Source organism: Rattus norvegicus, chromosome 17 (genome assembly GCF_021556685.1).
Source record: "Rattus norvegicus strain SHRSP/BbbUtx chromosome 17, alternate assembly SHRSP_T2T, whole genome shotgun sequence".
Taxonomy (NCBI): Eukaryota; Metazoa; Chordata; class Mammalia; order Rodentia; family Muridae; genus Rattus; species Rattus norvegicus.
The window spans coordinates 8,842,835-8,861,956 of record NC_141550.1 but is presented as its reverse complement, the minus strand read 5'-3'; the positions used below and the strand labels follow the sequence as shown (position 1 = coordinate 8,861,956).

Sequence of the window (19,122 nt, the reverse complement as noted above, 5' to 3'; positions counted from 1 at the left end):
GTTTGGTTGCACGTTCAGTGCTCTTTCCATCCGATCACTGTGCTTCTGGTTCATTAGCTGTGCTTACAACATGCTCTTATCCCCACAAGTTAGACCTTTAAATAACTTAACTGCAGTTTAACAATAATGTGTATTCTGTTGATGAACATTTAATTGCTCTCTGGGACTTGCCATCGCTGTCAGTCCTGTGACAGGGGCCCTTGTCCCTCGTATACAGTCGAGGGTTTCATTAGGGAACGCTGGAGTAGCCTGGTACACAGATTAATAAAAGCGAAGGTCAGAGCAGGTGCTTGCCACGCTGCAGCCCAGGGATGGGCTGTTTATCGTCAGAGACTTTACCTTGCGTGTGAGACCATGGGGACCCATGGTGACGTCAGCCCTTGTCATGTCAGGACAGTGCTGGCTGGCTTAGAACTGGTTTTAAACCTAAGAGCAGGCACACATGCAGGGAAAACATCATAGAAGCAAGTAGCAACTAGGTGGGGGCTCACTTGTGTACACGTGTGCGTGTGTGTTTGCATGTATGTACACTGTGCATGTGTGTGGAGGCCAGGTCTCTCACTGGCCTGGAGCCAGCCTGTTTGGGTAGATTGACTGGCTCGTAAGCATAGGGATCCTCCTGTGCCTCCTTCCCCAGTGCTGGGATGCTGTACTGTGGTGGGGATTAAACATGGGCTCTTACACTTATGTGGCAAATACTTTACCAACTAAGCCATTTCCTTGGTTCAGAAAACCAACTTTTAATGGAAAGTCATAGTTTTTTTGTTGTTGTGAGACAGAATTCTGCTATGTAGCAGAAGTGACTTACACTTGAGTTTGTGTTTGAGCTCAAAATTCACCCCTTGTCCTCCCCTCAGCCTCAACCTCAGCTGCTGCTGGTGCTCCTCCTCCTCCTCTTCCTCCTCCTCCCCTTCCTCTTCCTTCTCCTCCTCCATCCCCCTGCCCCCTCCCCCTCCCCCTTCCTCTGATTTTTGGTTACAAACAATTATGAGCTGAACTCAATTTCTCTACAAGAGCAACAAGTGTTTTTAACTACTGAGCCATTCCTCCCCTCCTCTCCCCTCCTTTCCCCTCCTCTCCCCTCCCCTCCCCTCCTCTCCTCTCCCCTTTCCCCTCTCTTCTCTTACCCTACCTCTCACATCTCCCTCCCTCCCTCCCCCACCTCTGCTTCTTTTGAGACAGGCTTTCTCTGTGTAGCCCTGGCTACCCTGGAACTCATTCTGTAGACCAGGCTGGCCTTGAATTCAGAGATCCACCAGCCTCTTTCTCCCGAGTGCTGGGATTAAAGACTCTGCCGCAGCCTCTGGAGTGTTAGAATTACAGGTGCAATTGGGCAGTGGTGACGCACGCCTTTAGTCCCAGCACTTGGGAGGCAGAGGCAGGGGGATCTCTGAGTTTGAGGGCAGCCTGGTCTACAGAGTGAGTTCAAAGACAGCCAGGGCTACACAAAGAAACAAAAACAGAAAACAAACAACAAACAAGCAGAATTCCAGGTGTGTCCCAGCATGCACTCTGTTGATAACTTGATGTTGTTGTTTTTCTTTCTTTTTTTTTTTTCGGAGCTGGGGACCGAACCCAGGGCCTTGCGCTTGCTAGGCAAACGCTCTACCACTGAGCTAAATCCCCAACCTGTTGATAACTTGAAATGCCGTCAGTACTGCAGACCGAAATAGTGCCTTAAACTTTTACAAGTTACTTGTGAAAAGACACTCCCAAATCGTGTTCTTCCTCTGAATTTCCACAGCAGCAAGTTGTAGGGGAAAAAAAAAAGTCTCCACCTACAGCCTTTATTCCTGCACAGATACCTGTGTCAGTCAAACCTTGAGGTAGGTGAGCTCCTGCATTTGACTGGCAGGACTGGGTGGGTGATGTCGTGTGAACCACAGTGGAGCTGGGATGGGGAGTCAGGCGGGGCATGGACGTCCGGTCTCACCCCCTTGTGTTTCAGCGACAGAGCCTGTTTCACACTGGTCCTTTTGGGCAGAGATTATTATGTATGTTTGCCTGGGTGAGCGCATTGATACACTTGTAATAAAGTGCATCAGACCATTTCCTTGGCAGGGCCAACCAGAATAGCCCGCCCAACAGAGCTGTTTCCAACGGAGCATGGGAAGCTTCGAAAGCTCTCAGTAACAGCAGAAAGCACCATCTGAAACCACCCTAGAACTCTTGTTTGTTTTTCTCTTTCTTCCCCAACCACGTTTACAAAGATTCGGTTAGACAAGCATTTCGTTTTGACTTCAGATATTCTCAGCGACTTGTTACCTGCCGGGTGGGCGGCGCCTGCACACCTCTGTGCTTTTTCCTTTCACTCTTGAAACTCTAAACCCTTCTCATGCGTCCTCTCAGAAACCTCCTGGTGCCCGGTGGGCTCTGGTGTGTTTGGAGGGTGAAGGGACGCAGGCCTCAGAGGAGGCTTGGAATTCGAAGTGTGCGACTCACTGTACTTGTGGACCATAAGGGAGCGTGGCCAGGCCGTGCTTCTGAACTGTTGTCTTTTTCTTCTACCAGGATTCGTCACTACAGAAGACAGTGGTTAATCAAATCATGTATTCCCTGTAAGCATGGCAAGAGCATGATTGAGGCATTTGTAAATATTTGGCTCATAGTAAGTCTCATAATTTTTTTTTTTAAAAAGAATTACTTTTTTTTTTTTAAACTGACATTAAAACCCCAAAGCCAACTGAAAGACTGGTTCATAACACCACACCTGGTCCAGATTGTGCCGGTTGAATCCGTATTTGGTTCCCTGTAGATGATTTTTGAGAGTGGAATTCTTGGATTGTTTTCTGTCTTGTAAGCCCTTGTCATTGCAGGGTACCTGTGCGCTCGCAAACCCCGGACACGGGGAAGGCCAGCTCAGCCTCCCACCGAAGGGCGGGTTGGCCACGTTTGTTCTCCGTGCTCTAGAATGGGGAAACGATATGACAATAAACAGAAATGCCGTTGCTGAAGAGAGAAGGGAAGCTGGTGTTTATCTGGTCAGGTGGTTTAGATTAGCCGTGATGCGGCTCTGTATTATGTTACTATAAATCATTGTGTCCCAACAGGACATAAATTATGAAGATTGTTACAGTATGTTTCATCCTATGTAAGATCAACAAATTGGAATAATTTTTTTTATAGGAAAATCACAGAGCTTTCAGCCAGGACTATTGAAGCCTTTAATTTGACTCCGGTATTTCTCAGATATTATTGCCTAACATGTAAAATATGATTTGCATAAGATATGAAATAATACGCTTTCAAAACAAAAGGCAAGAATCTCTCCCTTGCACTCGGTTGAATGGCAGTGTATTCCCTCCCGTCTCCATCCGCACTGCAGGGCACTTGTGTCTGCTCCTTCCTTGCTGGTCTAGCCTCTGCTGTGCCTGCTGCCTGTGGCCTCACCTGCCCAGACGTGACAGACCCAAGGGAGCACGAACATTCTTGTTCGCACACAGTCAGGAAGACACTTTCCCCAAATATATTGTTAGTAGGGACTAAAATGCAAACTGCAGCCCTGACTCCTCAGGGCTGATGGGAAACTAATTTATGTATGAATATTGAGGCGTAATGACTTGAAAATACATTCCCCGAGTGTTTCCTCCTTCCCTGGTCTCTTCTGAGCTACGGTGCGTCTCCGAGCTTTTGATGTGGATCTGCTCTCAGCCGTACTTTACTGAGTTTATTTCGTCCCACAGAACACATGTTTTAGCTTAGAAACTTAGTCTGTGTGTGACGAGGCCCCATGAACGTGGTACACGATCGTCTGTGCATCGAGGTCCTGTCTTTATGAGCTCTCCCCCCCCCCTCTCTCTCTCTTCCCATGGTGACAGTAAGAGACTCACGGACATTAAAGATTCATAGTGATCAGTAGGGGTGTGAAGTTTATTTGGGACCCTACCAGGAGTCATACCTGGAATTGAAACTCTCACAGTACGATGGCACTACCTATCTTTTTTTTTTTTTTTGGTTCTTTTTTTCAGAGCTGGGGACCGAACCCAGGGCCTTGTGCTTCCTAGGCAAGTGCTCTACCACTGAGCTAAATCCCCAACCCCGGCACTACCTATCTTAATGCCAAGTCTTCAATACCAAAAGTAAAGCGAGTGCTAAGCTCTCTTCTTAAGCTCTGTGGTGGGGAGCCTTTTCTCTTTAACTGCTCAGTAAATGCTCAGTAAAAATGCTGTTTCACACACACACACACACACACACACTCACACACGCACACACACACATGCACATACACTCACACACATGCACACACATACACACACGCACACACTCACACACATATGCACACACATATACACTCACACATGCACACACACTCACATACATGCACACACTCACACACATGCACACACACATACACACATGCACACACACTCACATACATGCACATACTCACACACATGCACACACATACACACACATGCACACACACATGCACACACACTCACATATGCACACACATACACACACACACACACACACACACACACAAACAACCCACGTCCCTTCTTTCAGTCTACAAGGGTGGGACTTCAGTTCTCCTTAAGCTCACCTTAACAGGTGGTGACAAATTCTGAACACACCGTGGTTTGCTTCAGCTAAGTGTCTGAAGACAGGTGGAAGTGTGGCCCCGCGGTCAGCACCATGGCGTGCTTCTCCACACGCACAGACCCTTTCTGAGATGGCCTCTTTCCTGGTTGCTCTCTGCTTGGCACAGCTTCCTGGAACGTGGTTCTGGTAGCTGCTTTCCTTCCAGCAATGCGTTGCTGTGGTCCGCCTCCGAAACCCCTCTGTGAGGTTATTAGGCTACCCAATAAATATTGGCAAATGTGGTAGAAACTACCTTAAAAAAAAATCCTAAAAGGGAAACAGATTCCCGGTTTAAAAGAGAGTAAAAGAAAGAATAACTGTGGACCCGTGAGTGTTCTGCAGACATGTTTGTGCCACCTGATGGCCCGTGATGTGAAGTGTGAGGCTACAGACCAGAATACCATGTATAATGTATGTGCACCCACAGCATGTATGTACTGTAATGTAGAATGTATGTGCACCAACAGCATGTATGTACTGTAATATAGAATGTTTGTGCACCCACAGCATGTATGTACTGTAATGTAGAATGTATGTGCACCCACAGTAAGTATGTACTTTAATGTAGAATGTATGTGCCACAGTAAGTATGTATTATACTTGGTAATTTGTGCTATTTTGCTTTCAAACATTTGGGACCCTCCTTCCTATAGACAGCAATGAGAAGGTGAGCGCTCTCTGCCTGCCCAAGATGGCGTTCTCATCCCCACCCTCTCCCTCAGTCACGGGCTCTTGTCTCCTGGGTAACATGTGCTAGTGTAAGTGGAAGCCGTGCCTTTTCTGTCTCTGGGAAAGAGAGTGCAGAGATTCCTTGTGGCTTCGCCAGCCTTCACCTGGACTGCACAACCATTAGTGGCGTCTTTAGTTTTTTTTTTTTTTTTTTTTTTTTTTTTTTTTTTTCTTTTTTTTTTTTTTTCGGAGCTGGGGACCGAACCCAGGGCCTTGCGCTTGCTAGGCAAGCGCTCTACCACTGAGCTAAATCCCCAACCCCTAGTGGCGTCTTTAAAGTGGCTAATTTGTTGTGAGGGAGAGAAGCAGTGAGGGAGAGAAGCAGGGGCTGGAGATGTGGCTCTTGGCGGAGTGTTTGCCATGCATGGATGGCGCCCCAGGTTTGATCCCGAGTATTGGATAAATTGGGCGTGGTGGTGCACACTCGTAATCCCAACACCAGGGAGACGGAGGCGGTGGGAGGATCAGAAGACCCCGTCACCCTCAACCACAGGAGCTCAAGGCCAGCCTGGGATACAAGAGACCTGTCTCAAAAAAGAAGAATGCAGCCAGGCATGTAACCTTGGCATCTGGGAGGCTACAGACAGCAGGAGGATTTGTGTCAGTCAGGAACAGACTACGTTTCTACTGCTTCTTTTTTTAACGTATTGGGTCTGGCACTGTGAAGTCTCATGCTTTAGGTGCGTGGCCTTGAAGAGAGACACTTTTCTGTATAGCGTTGGATTTTTTTATAAGGATAAAAATATCAAGGAGCTCAAAGTTCAGTTTTTTTTTTTTTTACAGAGATTGCTAAAACAACAGAAACCCCCAAACCTTAAATAAACCTTAAAAATGACCAAACCTTGGTAATTTTTGTAATAATTTTCACTTCCTAAGAGCCTGAAAGCTTAGGAATCAGCTTATACCGGAGGATCAGGTAAGGAAGCCCCAACTGCGTGTGACAGTGAGCAGTAGGGTGCCAGGCAGGGTTGTGACACTAGACAACTCCGGTGAGTGGTTCTCTTGTGCTTCCTCTCACGCTGGTTTTGAAGCTGTGCCTGGATCTGCATTAGTGGACGAGAACGGTCAGGAGACTGGGTCATGCGCTGATTCGAATCAAGAAACTTGAGGGTCAAGGGGAACCCAAGAGGTGGGTGGGTAGTCAGACTGGGCAGCTGTCTGCTCAAGAGTAGCCGATGGGGATACAGGGGAAGGCGTGGGTCTGTGTGTGGAGGAGGTCAGACATGGCGGTGGCTTTTGGGGGAAAGAGCAAGTTGAGTAGAACGTCTTTTTTGGTACAAATCGGTTTCTGGACTCTGAAGAGCTCTCGTCCTAATAGACTAGAAGTGAAGGTGAATCAAATGTGGAGAACTGTATGTCTCAGGACTCTGCTGCCCTGAGAGCCGGGGGCTTCTGTGGCTAGACGTCTGCTGAGGGGAGGGAGGCTTCGCTGGCATAGGAATGCAGGAGGCATGTGCTAAGTATGACAGGTCCTGATTCTGCAGCCTCGCATTTTCCTTTAGTGATAGATTTTGAAGGAGGTGCTGTGTTTCGGCTAACGTGCTTTCTTTTTCCAGTCAACTGTCTACTGTACTGTAGTAGTTACCAAAAATGGTGATGTTGAAGTGAAAAAGTACTTAGTGTCATCATTGTCATCATCATCGTCATCATCATCTTCATCACTGCCACTACCACTACCACCACCATCATCATCATCAGTAGTAGTGTGTGTGTGTGTGTGTGTGTGTGTGTGTGTGTGTGTGTTAAGTTAGCATGCGGGGTTGGGGGTTTAGCTCAGTGGTAGAGCGCTTGCCTAGCAAGCACAAGGCCCTGGGTTCGGTCCCCAGCTCCAAAAAAAAAGAAAAGAAAAGAAAAAAAAAAAGAAGTTAGCATGCTGTTTCCCAGGTGGCATGGTTTTGCAACTAAGGGGACGATAATTCAGCCTGGGGCAGGGTAGAGTGACTGGCTCTACCTGAGAGCAGGAGACAATTGCCTGAGAAAGCCAGTTCTGTTTTAGAGATGGTCATTGTCCCAAGTTGTTGGAAATGGTGGGCTCTGTAGCAGATCAGGTACAGATTAGACTGCTGCCTCACGGTGGGCTGTATCTGCCCCCAGACAGATGGAAGTCCAGGGAATGGTCCTCAGGCCTCTCACACAGGCAAGACACAGACACACAGACACCACACACACACACACACACACACACACACACACACACACACACACACACACACACGTGCTTGAGAAGTCTAGTCCTTGGCTGAGCTGCTCAACAACCTGGATGAAGTCTTCCTGTACGACACCCACTTAAAGAAACAGCTATCAAGATGTTGCAGGGCTGAGCGCTGAAAAAGTAAATTTCTTTGGTCTCCAGGTTGGCTTGGGAAAGAATGTTTCCTCTCCAGGGCAGGCGTTACAGTGTTAAAGCATTCTGTGTATAATAGAAGCAATGGGTGTCAGGTCCCGGGGAGGGCGGCGCACAGATTGCCTGCTCACACAGGAGGAGGAGTCCCTGGTGAGGAATTCCACTGATGCCCCGTGTCTACCACAGTCTGGAGCTGAGTGCAGTTGACCCCAAACTCTGTAGTTGACCCCTGGGTTCATGGAGAGAGGGAAAAGTCTGAAGGAAGTACGTCTTTGGCTGTGTCTGTCCCTCACAATTCTGGTCAAGAGCCTTGTGTTGACCCACAAATTAAGATCTGATGTTTCCTTCGTAGGGACTGGAACAGTGAACAGGGTTTTCAACGTGAAAGTCACAGGGGCCAGAGGATGGTTTTCCTCGGAGCACCAAGCAATGTTTATGTGATTGCTGTCACCAACACAGGGGGAAGGTCCTGTCCCGTGACATGCGCATGCTTGGCAATGATCTTGCCTTGTATTTTCCTTAATAATTTTCATTATTTTTAATTAAAGTTGAAGAAGTGCAGACTCTAGCTGAAATTAAGGTAGGCTGTGTTGCCGGAATCTGGTAATTACTTTAATTGATCACAAGATAGTTTCCTTGATCACCAATTAGAGTAAATTGCCGATCAAGTTTCAAGACGTGAAGAAATGCCCAAACTGACTTATGTAATAGTGTTTCCATTTCTAATCAGACATAAATATCATTTCCTTCCACGGCAATTGTTTTTTTTTTTTAAAGGAGGGTTATAGGCCTACAAACATGAAGGTGATCCATAAACAATAGAGAGCTCTAATTCATTGAATTAGTGAGGGAAGTACTCAGTGGCTTAATGGAGATTGTACTGGGGAAATTACTTAGGAGTACCTGGTGTTCATTTTCTTAGTGGGAGATGTGTTCTTTTTTTAGTATGTAATTAAAATACTCTATAATCAAAATATGAAGGCAGTTGATTTGAAGGACATATATCAAAGGGAGTCGGGCTGAGGACTGAAAGGTTCATGTTGTAAGTGCGCCCAGAGCTAAGCCTGTGAGCTTCAGTAAGTCATACATGTCACGAGGACGGAGACTGCGCCCTGAGCGCGGGGTGCTGGTACACGTTGCACAGATTGATACGGATCCATGTTTTGGTTTTGTTCATCTGATAGTCTTCCGTGGTTCCACGGAGTAAAATGAAACAAAAGTAACTTTGAGAGAAATTCAAGTTTCCAAAGAAGACTTGATTTGGGGTTCATGGAAAAAGAGATCTTTAATTGCTGGTGGTTTGGAGATTTCCAAATGACAAACTAGGTTGGCCCAATTTGCTGTGATTGTAACGCTCACATTCCTGGGAATGGCGGAGCGACTCAAGGACTCATACTTCATCATGCACGCGGGGCTTGGTCACGAAATGTTTGTAATTTGCAGTACAGGAAAGACTGAAACTATTATCAGCCATTATACGTTATTTGTTGACCATATGTTTGTTTGAAATGGCCGTGGCTCAGCAGAACACGGCTCATAGACAAACTATGCTGTAAATTGGCACTAAAACCTACCTCAACAGGTAGGCATATGTTAAGAAGTTAACATGAGCCAAAGTATTTTAATACGAACCATATTACATATGGTGCAGGGTCCCGGCCCCCTTTGGAGTGATAACTTCATTTGCATGACTCCTCCGTTCTGTTCTGTTCTTTCCCCAAACTAATTCTTAAAACTAGGTCATTGTCTTCGCTGTGCAAATTCAAAAAGGTTCTGAGAACACAGTGAGTTCTTCCGGTTTCTGGCCATGGTCACCTGCTTCTCCGTTCCTGCCTCTAACCACTTATATCATTCCTGTAGGTCCATATTGCTCAAGGACAGCAGTGCACACACAGGCTTGGGCACTGCCCGTCCTTTCTCGAAGCTCACAGACTCCCATGCACTCCTCACTCAGTGTGGCTCTTGGCACTCCTTCTGTGTTTCACATCCTTGATGACTGCATCATATCCGGGTGTATAATGTATCGCAAGCTACACTATCTGTCTTCCAGTCGGTGCTGCAACAAAGTAATAAATTACACTATTACGGCACTGTAGGAGTTCTGTTTACTCTAAAGTTGTGGACTTGTGAGCGAACACATGCATGTGCACATGCATGTATGCATGTGTGTGTGTCTGTAAGAATGTGGGCATGTGTGTGCTATGGTGCATGGTTAGAGGTCAGAGGATCATTTAAGGAGTTGCTTCTGCCTTTTCACTGTGAATGCCAGGCCCTGAACTCAGGTAGTTAGGCTGTGTGGCAAGCACTTTTATGTACTGGTCCATTTTGCTGTTTCCTGACCCATCCCCCGTTTAAAGCCAGGGTCTCACTCTGCAGTCCTGGCCGATGTGGAATTCACTAGAGAGACCAGGGTGGCCTCAAACACACGGAGCTGCCTGCCTCAGCTCCCAAGTGCTGGGACTAGAGGAATGTGCCACCACTCCTGGCCTTTTCTTTTTAAATCGTTTTATTTTTAGTTTAGCGTATGGCTGTGTGTGGGTAGGTGTGCCCTGAAGCTGGAGTTGCAGGTGGTTGTGCTGCCTGTGGGTCCTAGAAATTGAACCTCCTGGAAGAGCAGCAGGACCCTAACTGCTCAGCCTTCTCTCCAGCCCTTTGCTTTGCTTTGGAGGTAAATTACCACGTGCCACAGGCTGCTCTCAAGCTCGGGAGCTCCTGGTTCAGCTTCCTTAGCGTTTGATGGCAGGTGTGTGCTATCGCACCTCTCAAACACATTTGTGTGTGCGTGTACATATATATATACACACATACATATACATATATACATATATATACACAAACATACACACACACATATATATGTATATATATGTTTTTCCGCCAGAGTTTTATACATGAACACTTCTATATCACCCAACTCCTTCCTCTCCCTTTGTAAATTTTTAAAAACCATCACCTATTTATTTATTTATTTTATTTATTCAATGTGTATGCATGTTTTGTCTGAGGTTTGTCTGTGCACCAAATATGTGTCTGGTGCCTGAGGAGGTACCAGAAGAGGACGTTGGATTCCCAGGCGTTAGAGTCACAGACACTTGTGAGCCACTATACAGGTGCTGGGACTCAAACCTGGATCCTTTGGAGGAACAATCAGTGCTCGTAACCACTGAGCCACCTCTCTCCAGCTCCTTCTAACTGTAAAATGTTTAAAAGGGCATGTGCATGCATGTGCGTGTGCGTGTGCATGTGTGTTTGCATGTGTGTGTGTGTGCGTGTGTATGTGTGCATGTGTGTGTGTGTGTTATTTATTGTAAACAACAACAGAACTAACCCTCAGTCCCCCCCCTCCCCCAGAACATTTTAAACGATTTTACTTGAGTGTTTGTCAGCGTGTATCGCGTACATCATGAACGCACAGTAGCTGTGGAGGTCAGAAGTGGGTGTCGGAGCCCTTGGATCTGGAGTTATGGACAGTCGTGGCCTAACGTGTGTGCTGGGAGCCTAACGCAGGTCCTCTGCAAGAGCAGCAAGTGCTCCTAACCAGCGAGCCTCACTCCCCAGCCCTCCACAGCGTCTGCCCGGCAGTTTAGAGAGAGACAGCACCTGAGTCCTGACGCATCTGTCATGCTTTACGTGCGGAAAGATAACTGCTGACTCAGCACGAATGCCTTAGTTCCCTGTATTTCTCTGTACTTTCTGCCTCGTTAGTTTCGAGGCTTTTCCTCATCGCTCCGGTTGCGTGCGTCTTCAGTGTTTGCTTTTGCAAAGTATGATGAAGCAACCCCTGCTTGCCTTCGATTACGGTGGTGCCGTTTATGGTGTCCTGGTGTGTTTTCAGGTTTTATTTAAGTTGTGTTTTCCCTGGTTGGGATGTTTGCTTTACTCTCAGTCTGGAAGGTACTATTACACATGCAGTTCTGCATGACAAATGCAGCCCTCTCAGCTGCGTCAGAACTCAGGTGCTGTCCGTCTGCCCCTCTCCCACTGTTCAGCCCCACTGGATACTCTCTGCGGCTGCAGTGCCCCCTTGTACGGCTGGGAGGGCTTCTAACACTTGTCTTCAGTTTCCAAACCGCCTGGGTTTCTCTTCCCTTTCTAGATGGTAACACTTACCAGCTGATTCCATTTGCTGTTGGCTCCTTAATTGGTCTGGTTGTGTTAAGTGGATTCCTGGAACCTGAGGGACTTATTCTTATCTCATCGTTGACACAGTTTCCCACTCTGCTCCCACGCGTAATTCCTCCTGTAATGGTTCCCGCAGAAGGACGAATGGAGGCCGTTCTATGAATTGTTGCTTTTCTTTTATGTGTGTGCGCGCGTGCGCGTGCATGTGTGCGCGCGTGCCACAGCATGAATGTAAAGTTCAGAAGATGACTTTATGGAGCCCGTTCCTCCTTCCGATTTTATGTGGCTTCTGGGGAGTGGATTCAGGTTGCCAGCCTGTGTGACAGGGACATTTACTCGCTGTGCTGTTTTGCTGACCTGAGTCATTGCATTTCCAAAATGCCACTCCACTGTTTTATTTGTTCGTTTATGTTGAGACCAGGTTTCACTGTGTTATCCCTGGCTGTCCTGGAACTCACAGAGATCCTCCTGTTTCCGTCTCCTGCACTGGGATTAGAGGTCTGAGCCACCGCAACAAGCTATTGCTTTTGTTTTCTGAAAATTAGTTTAGCTGGGTGTAAAACTCTTTTCAGCCTTTGGTGCCTTCCAGTATTCAATGCTGATGTGTTTGAAGTCGACAGATTGTCTTCATCCTTGTGCGTGGATTTCAGATTGTCTTCATCCTTGTGCGTGGATTTTTCTTACTAAACAATAAGAGGATTTTTAAAAATCTAAGCTTAGTAACTTTGCTAAGAGGTGTAGCATTTATATTATTGTGGGCATGTGTGCGTGCACATGTATGTGTATATGTGGTATATGTTATATGTGTGTGCGCACATGTGTGAGCACACTGCATGGGTGAGTGAGTGTGTAAGTGTGTGTGTGTGTGTGTGTGTATGTGTGTGTGTGTGTGTGTGTGTTGAGCTTGAGCAGAGAATAACTTTGTAGGATGGGTTTTCCCCTTTCAGGTCTCCAAGGATTCCGGGGATAGAACTTCCAGGCTCACAAGGCAAGAGCCAGCCCACTGGTCTGTCTCTAAGATGTTTCTCTCTCTCTCTCTCTGTCTCTGTCTCTCTCTCTCCTTCCCTCCCTCCGTCTCCCTCTCCCTTCCTTCCTTCCTTTCAAGATTTATTTATTTATTTTATGTATATGAGTACACTGTCACTGTCCTCAGACACACCAGAAGAGGGCATCAGATCCCATTACAGATGGTTGTGAGCCACCATGTGGTTGCTGGGATTTGAACTCAGGACCTGTGGAAGAGCAGTCCGTGCTCTTAACCACTGAGCCACCTCTCCAGCTTGTTGGCTTTTATTCACTGCCCCCTTCCTTAGTCAACCTGGGTTGTTAGGGAGTTTGTTCTGTTTCCAGCTTTGTTGGATGGAACGATTTTAGAAAGCCTACACTTTTTTTTTATTCAAAGATTTTTTTAAATTTTTATTATTATTTTATTTATTCACTTTACATCCTGCCCACTGTTCCTTTCCCTGTCACACCCCCTACAACTCTTCCCCTACTCCCATCCCCTTCTCTGGGCGGGTAGGGGTCCCTCTGGGCGTCTCCTCACCCTGGCACAAAAAGTCTCTGCAGGACTAGGTGTATCTCTCCCACTGGGGACAGACGAAGCAGCTCAGCTAGAAGAACAGGCAATAACTTTTGGGACAGCCCCTGCCCCAGTTGTTCAGCACCCACATGAAGACCAAGCTGTAAGTCTGCTACATATGTGTGGCAGCCCCCGTGTATGTTCTTTGGTTGGCAGTTCAGTCTCTGAGAGCCCCAAGGGTCCGGGTTCGTTGGCTCTGTTGGCCTTCCTGTGGAGTTCCTAGCCTCCTAGGGGCCACAATCCTTCCTCCTACTCTTCTATAAGAATCCCCAAGCTCCATCCACCATTTGGCTGTGGGTCTCTGCATCTGTCTGAGTCAGCTGCTGGGCGAAGCCTCTCAGAGGACAGCCATGCTAGACTCCTATCTGCAAGCACAATAGAGTATCATTAACAGTGTCAGGACTGGTGCTTGCCCGTGGGATGGGTCTCAAGTCGGGCTGGTTATCGGTTGACTGTTCCCTTAGTCTCTGCTCCATCCCTCATCCCTGCGCTTCTTGTAGACAGGTAGAAATTTTGGATCAAAAGTTATGTGGGTGCGTTAGTGTCTCTATTGTTCCACTGGCGTTCCTGTCTGGCTACAGGAGGTGGCCTCTTCAGGTTCCACCTCCCCAATGCAGTGAGTCACAACTAAGGTTACCCCCTTTGATTGCTGGTGGCCTCCCTTGTCCCAGGTCTCTGTCTCATCCTGGAGATTCCTGCCTCCCACGTCCCATCTCCATCAGTTGCAGATCTCCACTCATTCTCATGGCCATCTGGCCATCTCTCCTGTCCTCCCCACACCTGATCCTGACCCCTCCCAGTGCCCTCCCCATCCCTCTCCCACCCACTCTCCCTCCCTCCATCTGCCTCTTAGGTCTGTTTTATTTCCCCTTCTAAGTGAGATTCAAGCTTCTTTGGGTCTGTGGAGTGGAGTGTGGGTGGCTCATATCCATTTATCAGTGAGAACATACCATGCATGTCCTCTCGGGACTGGGTTACCTCACTCAGGATGATAGTCTCAAGTTCCATCCATTTGCCTGCAGAACTCATGATGTCTTTGTGTTAAATAACCGAATAGTATTCCATTGTGTAGATGTACCACATTTTCTTGTGACTGGTTCTACCTCAGTTCTACTCCCGGGCACATACCCAAAAGATGCTCAACACAGACATATGCTCAACTATGTTCATAGCAGCTTTGTTTGAAATAGCCAGAAACTGGAAGCAACCTAGCTGTCCCTCAACTGAGGAACGGATAAGGAAAATGTGGCCTACACTCTTAATACCCCAAGGTCATTAGATCCCCGCTGGAGCCTTGCTAAAGCTAGGGTGAGAGAAGAACTCTTGAAAGAGGACGGTCGCCTGTGCTTGCCGCTAACATGGCCGTTTGGTTCCTTCAGCATCCTCCGCATAACCACAGCCCTCCACCCTCCTCTCCTGCTCTCTACTCATCCAGACTCCTGCAGGTAGAGCTTATGACTTGAGTGTGATTGTCGTGGGCGTTCTAAGTGTGTAAGCTCTGAACTATATGATCTGCTGTGTGGAAGGAGGCAGATGGGGTTTCTTTTTTGCCCTCTGAGCCAATTGTGGGATCATTAGACTTTGTGATGTTTTCTCTACTAAATTAAATTTCTATCATCTTCATCTTACTCGTCATCACCATTAGTGTGTGTGTATGTGTGTGTGCACGCGCCATGGTCCACATGGAGGTCAAAGGACAACTTTTAGGAGTTGGTTCTTCATTCTAGTGTAGGTAGGTTCTGAGGGGTCGAGCTCAGGTAGTCCAGCTTATGTGGCAAGCCATCCCACTGCCCTGTGATGTCATCTGTCTGTCTGTCTGTCTAATCCCTCCCCCCCCCCCCCGCTCTCTCTCTGAGGCAGGGTCTCACTCTATAGTTCTGTCTGGCCTGGAACTCTTTGTGTAGATGAAACTGGCCTCAAACTCATAGAAATCTGCAGACCTTTGCCTCCTGTAATACTTTCTCAAATCTGAATCTTAAGGGACAGCAAGGTGACTCAGTGGGTAGAGGTCACACCAAACCTGGTGCCCTGAGTTCAGTGTGGTTCTGTACAACCACTGCGGTCGTTAGCTCACGTAGTTACCTGCCCCAGGAGAACTGCTGATCCGTATAGATTTTGGTGGAGGAAATCTCTCTCTTTAGCCGTGTCCCTACTGCTGAGCCCGTAGACTCTAATGGTAGTTCCAAACTCATGCTCACACAGATGGCCCCGGCTAATCTGGGTGGGTCACAGAACAAAGGGAGGAGCCATGAACGTGTGGGAGACAGACTCGTGGACGGTTGGGGAGAGGCAGTAGGCTGGTGGGGGTCAGAATGGTCAGTATTATGTATATATGTGAGAATGTCTGAGAATGAATTAAATTAAAAAAAAAAAAAAAAGGCTGGATGGACACCTGGATGGCCAGTGATTTAGAGTATGCGGTGCCCTGCATAGGACCAGAGTTTGGTTCCCCGTGTGGGTAGCATGCGGCCACCTTTGACCCAGCTCTTGGGTATACATACCTACATGCAAGCACACACACATATATATATCATTTAAAAATAAAATCTTAAAAAATAACAGACGGGGGGAGCTGAGCTTCGAACTGTTTATGGAAGCACACATCTACACATCTAGACTGAACAGTAAGTTTGAGATCAGCCTGTGCTACGTGGGAGAGAAAGAAAAAGAAAAGGAAAATGGAGTCTAGGATCACATGACCATGATGTCATAGTATCAGAATTTGAATCCAGAGTTCCCAGGTTCAAAAGGCAGGAGGCCCTTTAACCACATCACTGTCTGTCACCGCTGGCCCCTTTCAGACGTCCTCTACTTCTGCCCATGCTGAATAAAATCCCAGCCCTCTAGACGGAAGTTCTGTGTCTGAATACCTGAAACGGACATCCCTACGCTACTCATAGCTTCCGTGGGCTCCAGGGGATCAGATTTGGAATGAAAAGGGGCAGGAAGAGTAAACGTGGTTTGCTCTGGGTAAGTCCGTTTGTAGCTAAATGGATTTTCCCCTCCCCTTCCTTTTAAAATGGATACCCATGACTGACAGTTCACAGGACCAATCATGCGTGTGCCCAGTGCAGGTAATCAGCATGGTGATCGCAGGGCATGTGCTGAGTCCAGACGGCAGTCCGAAACTTCGTCCTGTCTCCAGCTTCTTACGGACTTTGTGGTCCCCTTCCACAGAGGTCCCTGAGCCTTAGAGGGGGGCTGTGTGAAGTAGGATTATTATTTGAAGTCACCTTCATAAAAGTGTGAAGAAAAGCAAAAAAGACGCCACGGCCTTCTACTTGGCATCCCTGTTTGCCCTGTGGTGTGAGCCCGGCTGTCAGTGTTGTTGGGCGGGGTCCTTGTCTTGTTTCCATGCTTGACTTCTGCTGAGGCACACTGTCACCTCAGCTTGGTGGGGCTGTAGCTGTGTAGGAAGGTGGTTAAGGGTGGGCTGGGACGCGTCCGCCTCTCTTCACAGCCCTGCGGCTGATGACCGAAGTACCCCATTCACTAAAAACAGAAGGAACAGCTAAGGAGCAAATTGCCTCCCCCGATTGGGGCAGGTAGACCCAGGGCGCTGGGTTGAAGGGAAATTATTCTAGTGCCGTCGTCGTCGGGAGTCCTAGGACAATTAGGCCGTCCAGACAGGTCACTAGGTGATACTCATTTCCTGGTTTGTTTATTTGAGCCAGATTGTTTCCCCACCTAGCAGTCTGCTGCCCCGGTGCCCTGGCTTGCCCAGAGCAGCCCTTCCCCTGTGATTTCTCAGGCTTCCCCAGCAGGGCAGCCAGCCTTTATCTGGTTGGGCAGCTCTGGGGTCTCCCAGCGACAGAGCGCAGGGCGGGGCAGGTAACTAACTACTCGGACGCGCTGTTTTGCAGGCGTTTGGCTTTATGTCCAGGGTTGCCCTGCAAGCAGAGAAGATGAATCACCACCCGGAATGGTTCAACGTGTACAACAAGGTAACTGAGCCTCTTCAGTTTTGGATCACTTTAACTTTGGAACTGAAGAAACTTATGAATCCACAGGAAGTGCCGAGATTCTCTAAGGAACCCGGTGTGTCCTTGTTAATTAGTAACACAGTCAGGGCGCTCCTGGGAGAAGAGCTTGTCTTTCAGAAGTTCAGGCTCCATTAGGCTCCTGAGTTGATCTTGGATATCAGCCATGAAGATACAATTTGACGTATATTTTTGTGGAGGGGGGTTTCTTTGGAGGAATGTATTATTTAAGTCAGTCTCCCTATGTAGCCCTGGCTGGCCTGGAACTCACTATAAATACCAGGCGTGAGGGAGATCCTCCTGCCTCTGCTTCACGCTTTGTGAGGTTACAAGCATACACCTCCATGCCCAGCTCAGTTACCTGAGACCTCAGAGTTTTGATTTGGAAATAACTTATTAAAAGGAATGGTAGCAAACCAGATAGCGTGGCCTTACATGTCTCTCAGAAATCTCAGAAGACGTTTCTCTGTAGTAAATGTTTATTAAAGTTTTGACCTCCAGAGGGCAGACTGGAATGTTTTAAGGGGTGCAGTGAGAACAGCCCCCCACCAAGAGGGTCCTGCCCTTAGGATCTCAGCACGGTCTATCCAGATTTCTCTGAAGGGTTGTAAGTCGTCTTTGAGAAATGAGAATCCCACTTTGAAATTTTTTTTTAAAAGGAAACAAGTCCTAACTGACCAGTTCCAGGCTGAACTCCACCCCACCCCCCACCCCCATGCTTCTGTTTGCTTTTCAATCTTGTGGCTGAGACATGCCCGTCTCCTCAGTTGGCAGCCTGCCTGCTTTTGTAGCTCACTCAGTGACTGCCTGATAGGTCTGTGTGCCTGCTCTTTCCTGGTGGCCTGAACAGAGCTGGTGTAAGTAAAGTCCTGGAGTTAAAATGGAGCATCTGTCTCCTTTCCTCCAGGAAGGCAGGCTCTCCATGCTGGCAGCTGACTCCCCTCAGCCTCTGGGAGCCTTTACTCTTAGGCGGCTGCTGCGAAGCTCAATGGTTTGGGAGACTGTGTTTATCCATCAGGTGTGCTCTCCATCAGCTAACCCCCAGTTCTCAGATGGGAATGTTGGGAAGTCGACTGATATCAACATCCGGGGGGACGCCATGCACGGGTCCCTGCTCAGGTCTAAAAGTCTGCTTGTCCCTTCATAGGTCCAGATCACCCTCACCTCGCATGACTGTGGAGGCCTGAGCAAGCGAGACGTGAAGCTGGCCCAGTTCATTGAAAAAGCTGCTGCTTCTCGGTGATCGCCTTTGAAACGCACATAAAGGCCTAATGCCTGCCTCGTTTGCAGTTTTCTGAAAGCCATTTGTGTTAATAAATTACGTCACAAATTAGTTCATATTTGCCTGAATAAATTGTTTTGTATGATTGATACAGAATGATTTGAAGCCAAGACTCGGTTACTTGTCATTACACCTGGTCAAAGACGATGATAAACCAACCTGAATTATTTAAAAATTAAAAATGTGTGTGTGTGAATATTTGCATGTAAATGCAGCCGTTTATGGAGGAGCAGTTGTGAGCGGTCTGACATGGATTCTGGGAACTGAACTCAGAGCCTCTGAGAGAGCAGTATGACCTCTTAACTGCCAAGCCATCTCTCCGCCCCCAACCTGGGTTGCTCTATGAATAATAGTTTCAAAGAAATTCTTAAGAATTCTTTTAACCTTAAGAAATTCTTTTTCTAGATAGGTTCTCATGGTGTAGCTAGGCTGGCTTTGTATTGTCTATATAGTCCAGACTGGCCCAGAAAAAACCGGAGTTCTGTTTTTAGATTTATTT

The 19,122-nt window shown here is 47.5% G+C and overlaps 1 protein-coding gene and 1 long non-coding RNA gene across 5 annotated transcripts in view; one reads left to right on the top strand and one right to left on the bottom strand.

The window, feature by feature from the left end:
- The window catches only part of Pcbd2 (pterin-4 alpha-carbinolamine dehydratase 2), a 51,369-nt gene extending 32,653 nt beyond the window's left edge, over positions 1–18,716 (top strand). For 3 of the 4 annotated variants that reach the window (XR_015640980.1, XR_015640982.1, XR_015640981.1), the window contains 2 exons: positions 17,225–17,305; positions 18,489–18,674. Coding sequence is in view for 1 of the 4 variants with exons in the window: in NM_001402494.1 (NP_001389423.1) it covers positions 17,225–17,305; positions 18,489–18,584 (177 nt within the window). In the remaining 3 variants the exon portion in view is untranslated. Of the gene's footprint in view, positions 1–17,224; positions 17,306–18,488 lie in introns of all 4 variants that reach the window. The other variant, NM_001402494.1, reaches the window with a different exon arrangement.
- Positions 8,924–11,964, bottom strand: LOC147999976 (uncharacterized). Its single transcript, XR_015641453.1, has 2 exons — positions 11,768–11,964; positions 8,924–9,713 (listed from the first exon to the last, which is right to left on the bottom strand). It is a non-coding gene; the product is annotated as an uncharacterized LOC147999976 (long non-coding RNA).
- Positions 18,717–19,122: the final 406 nt, after the last annotated feature.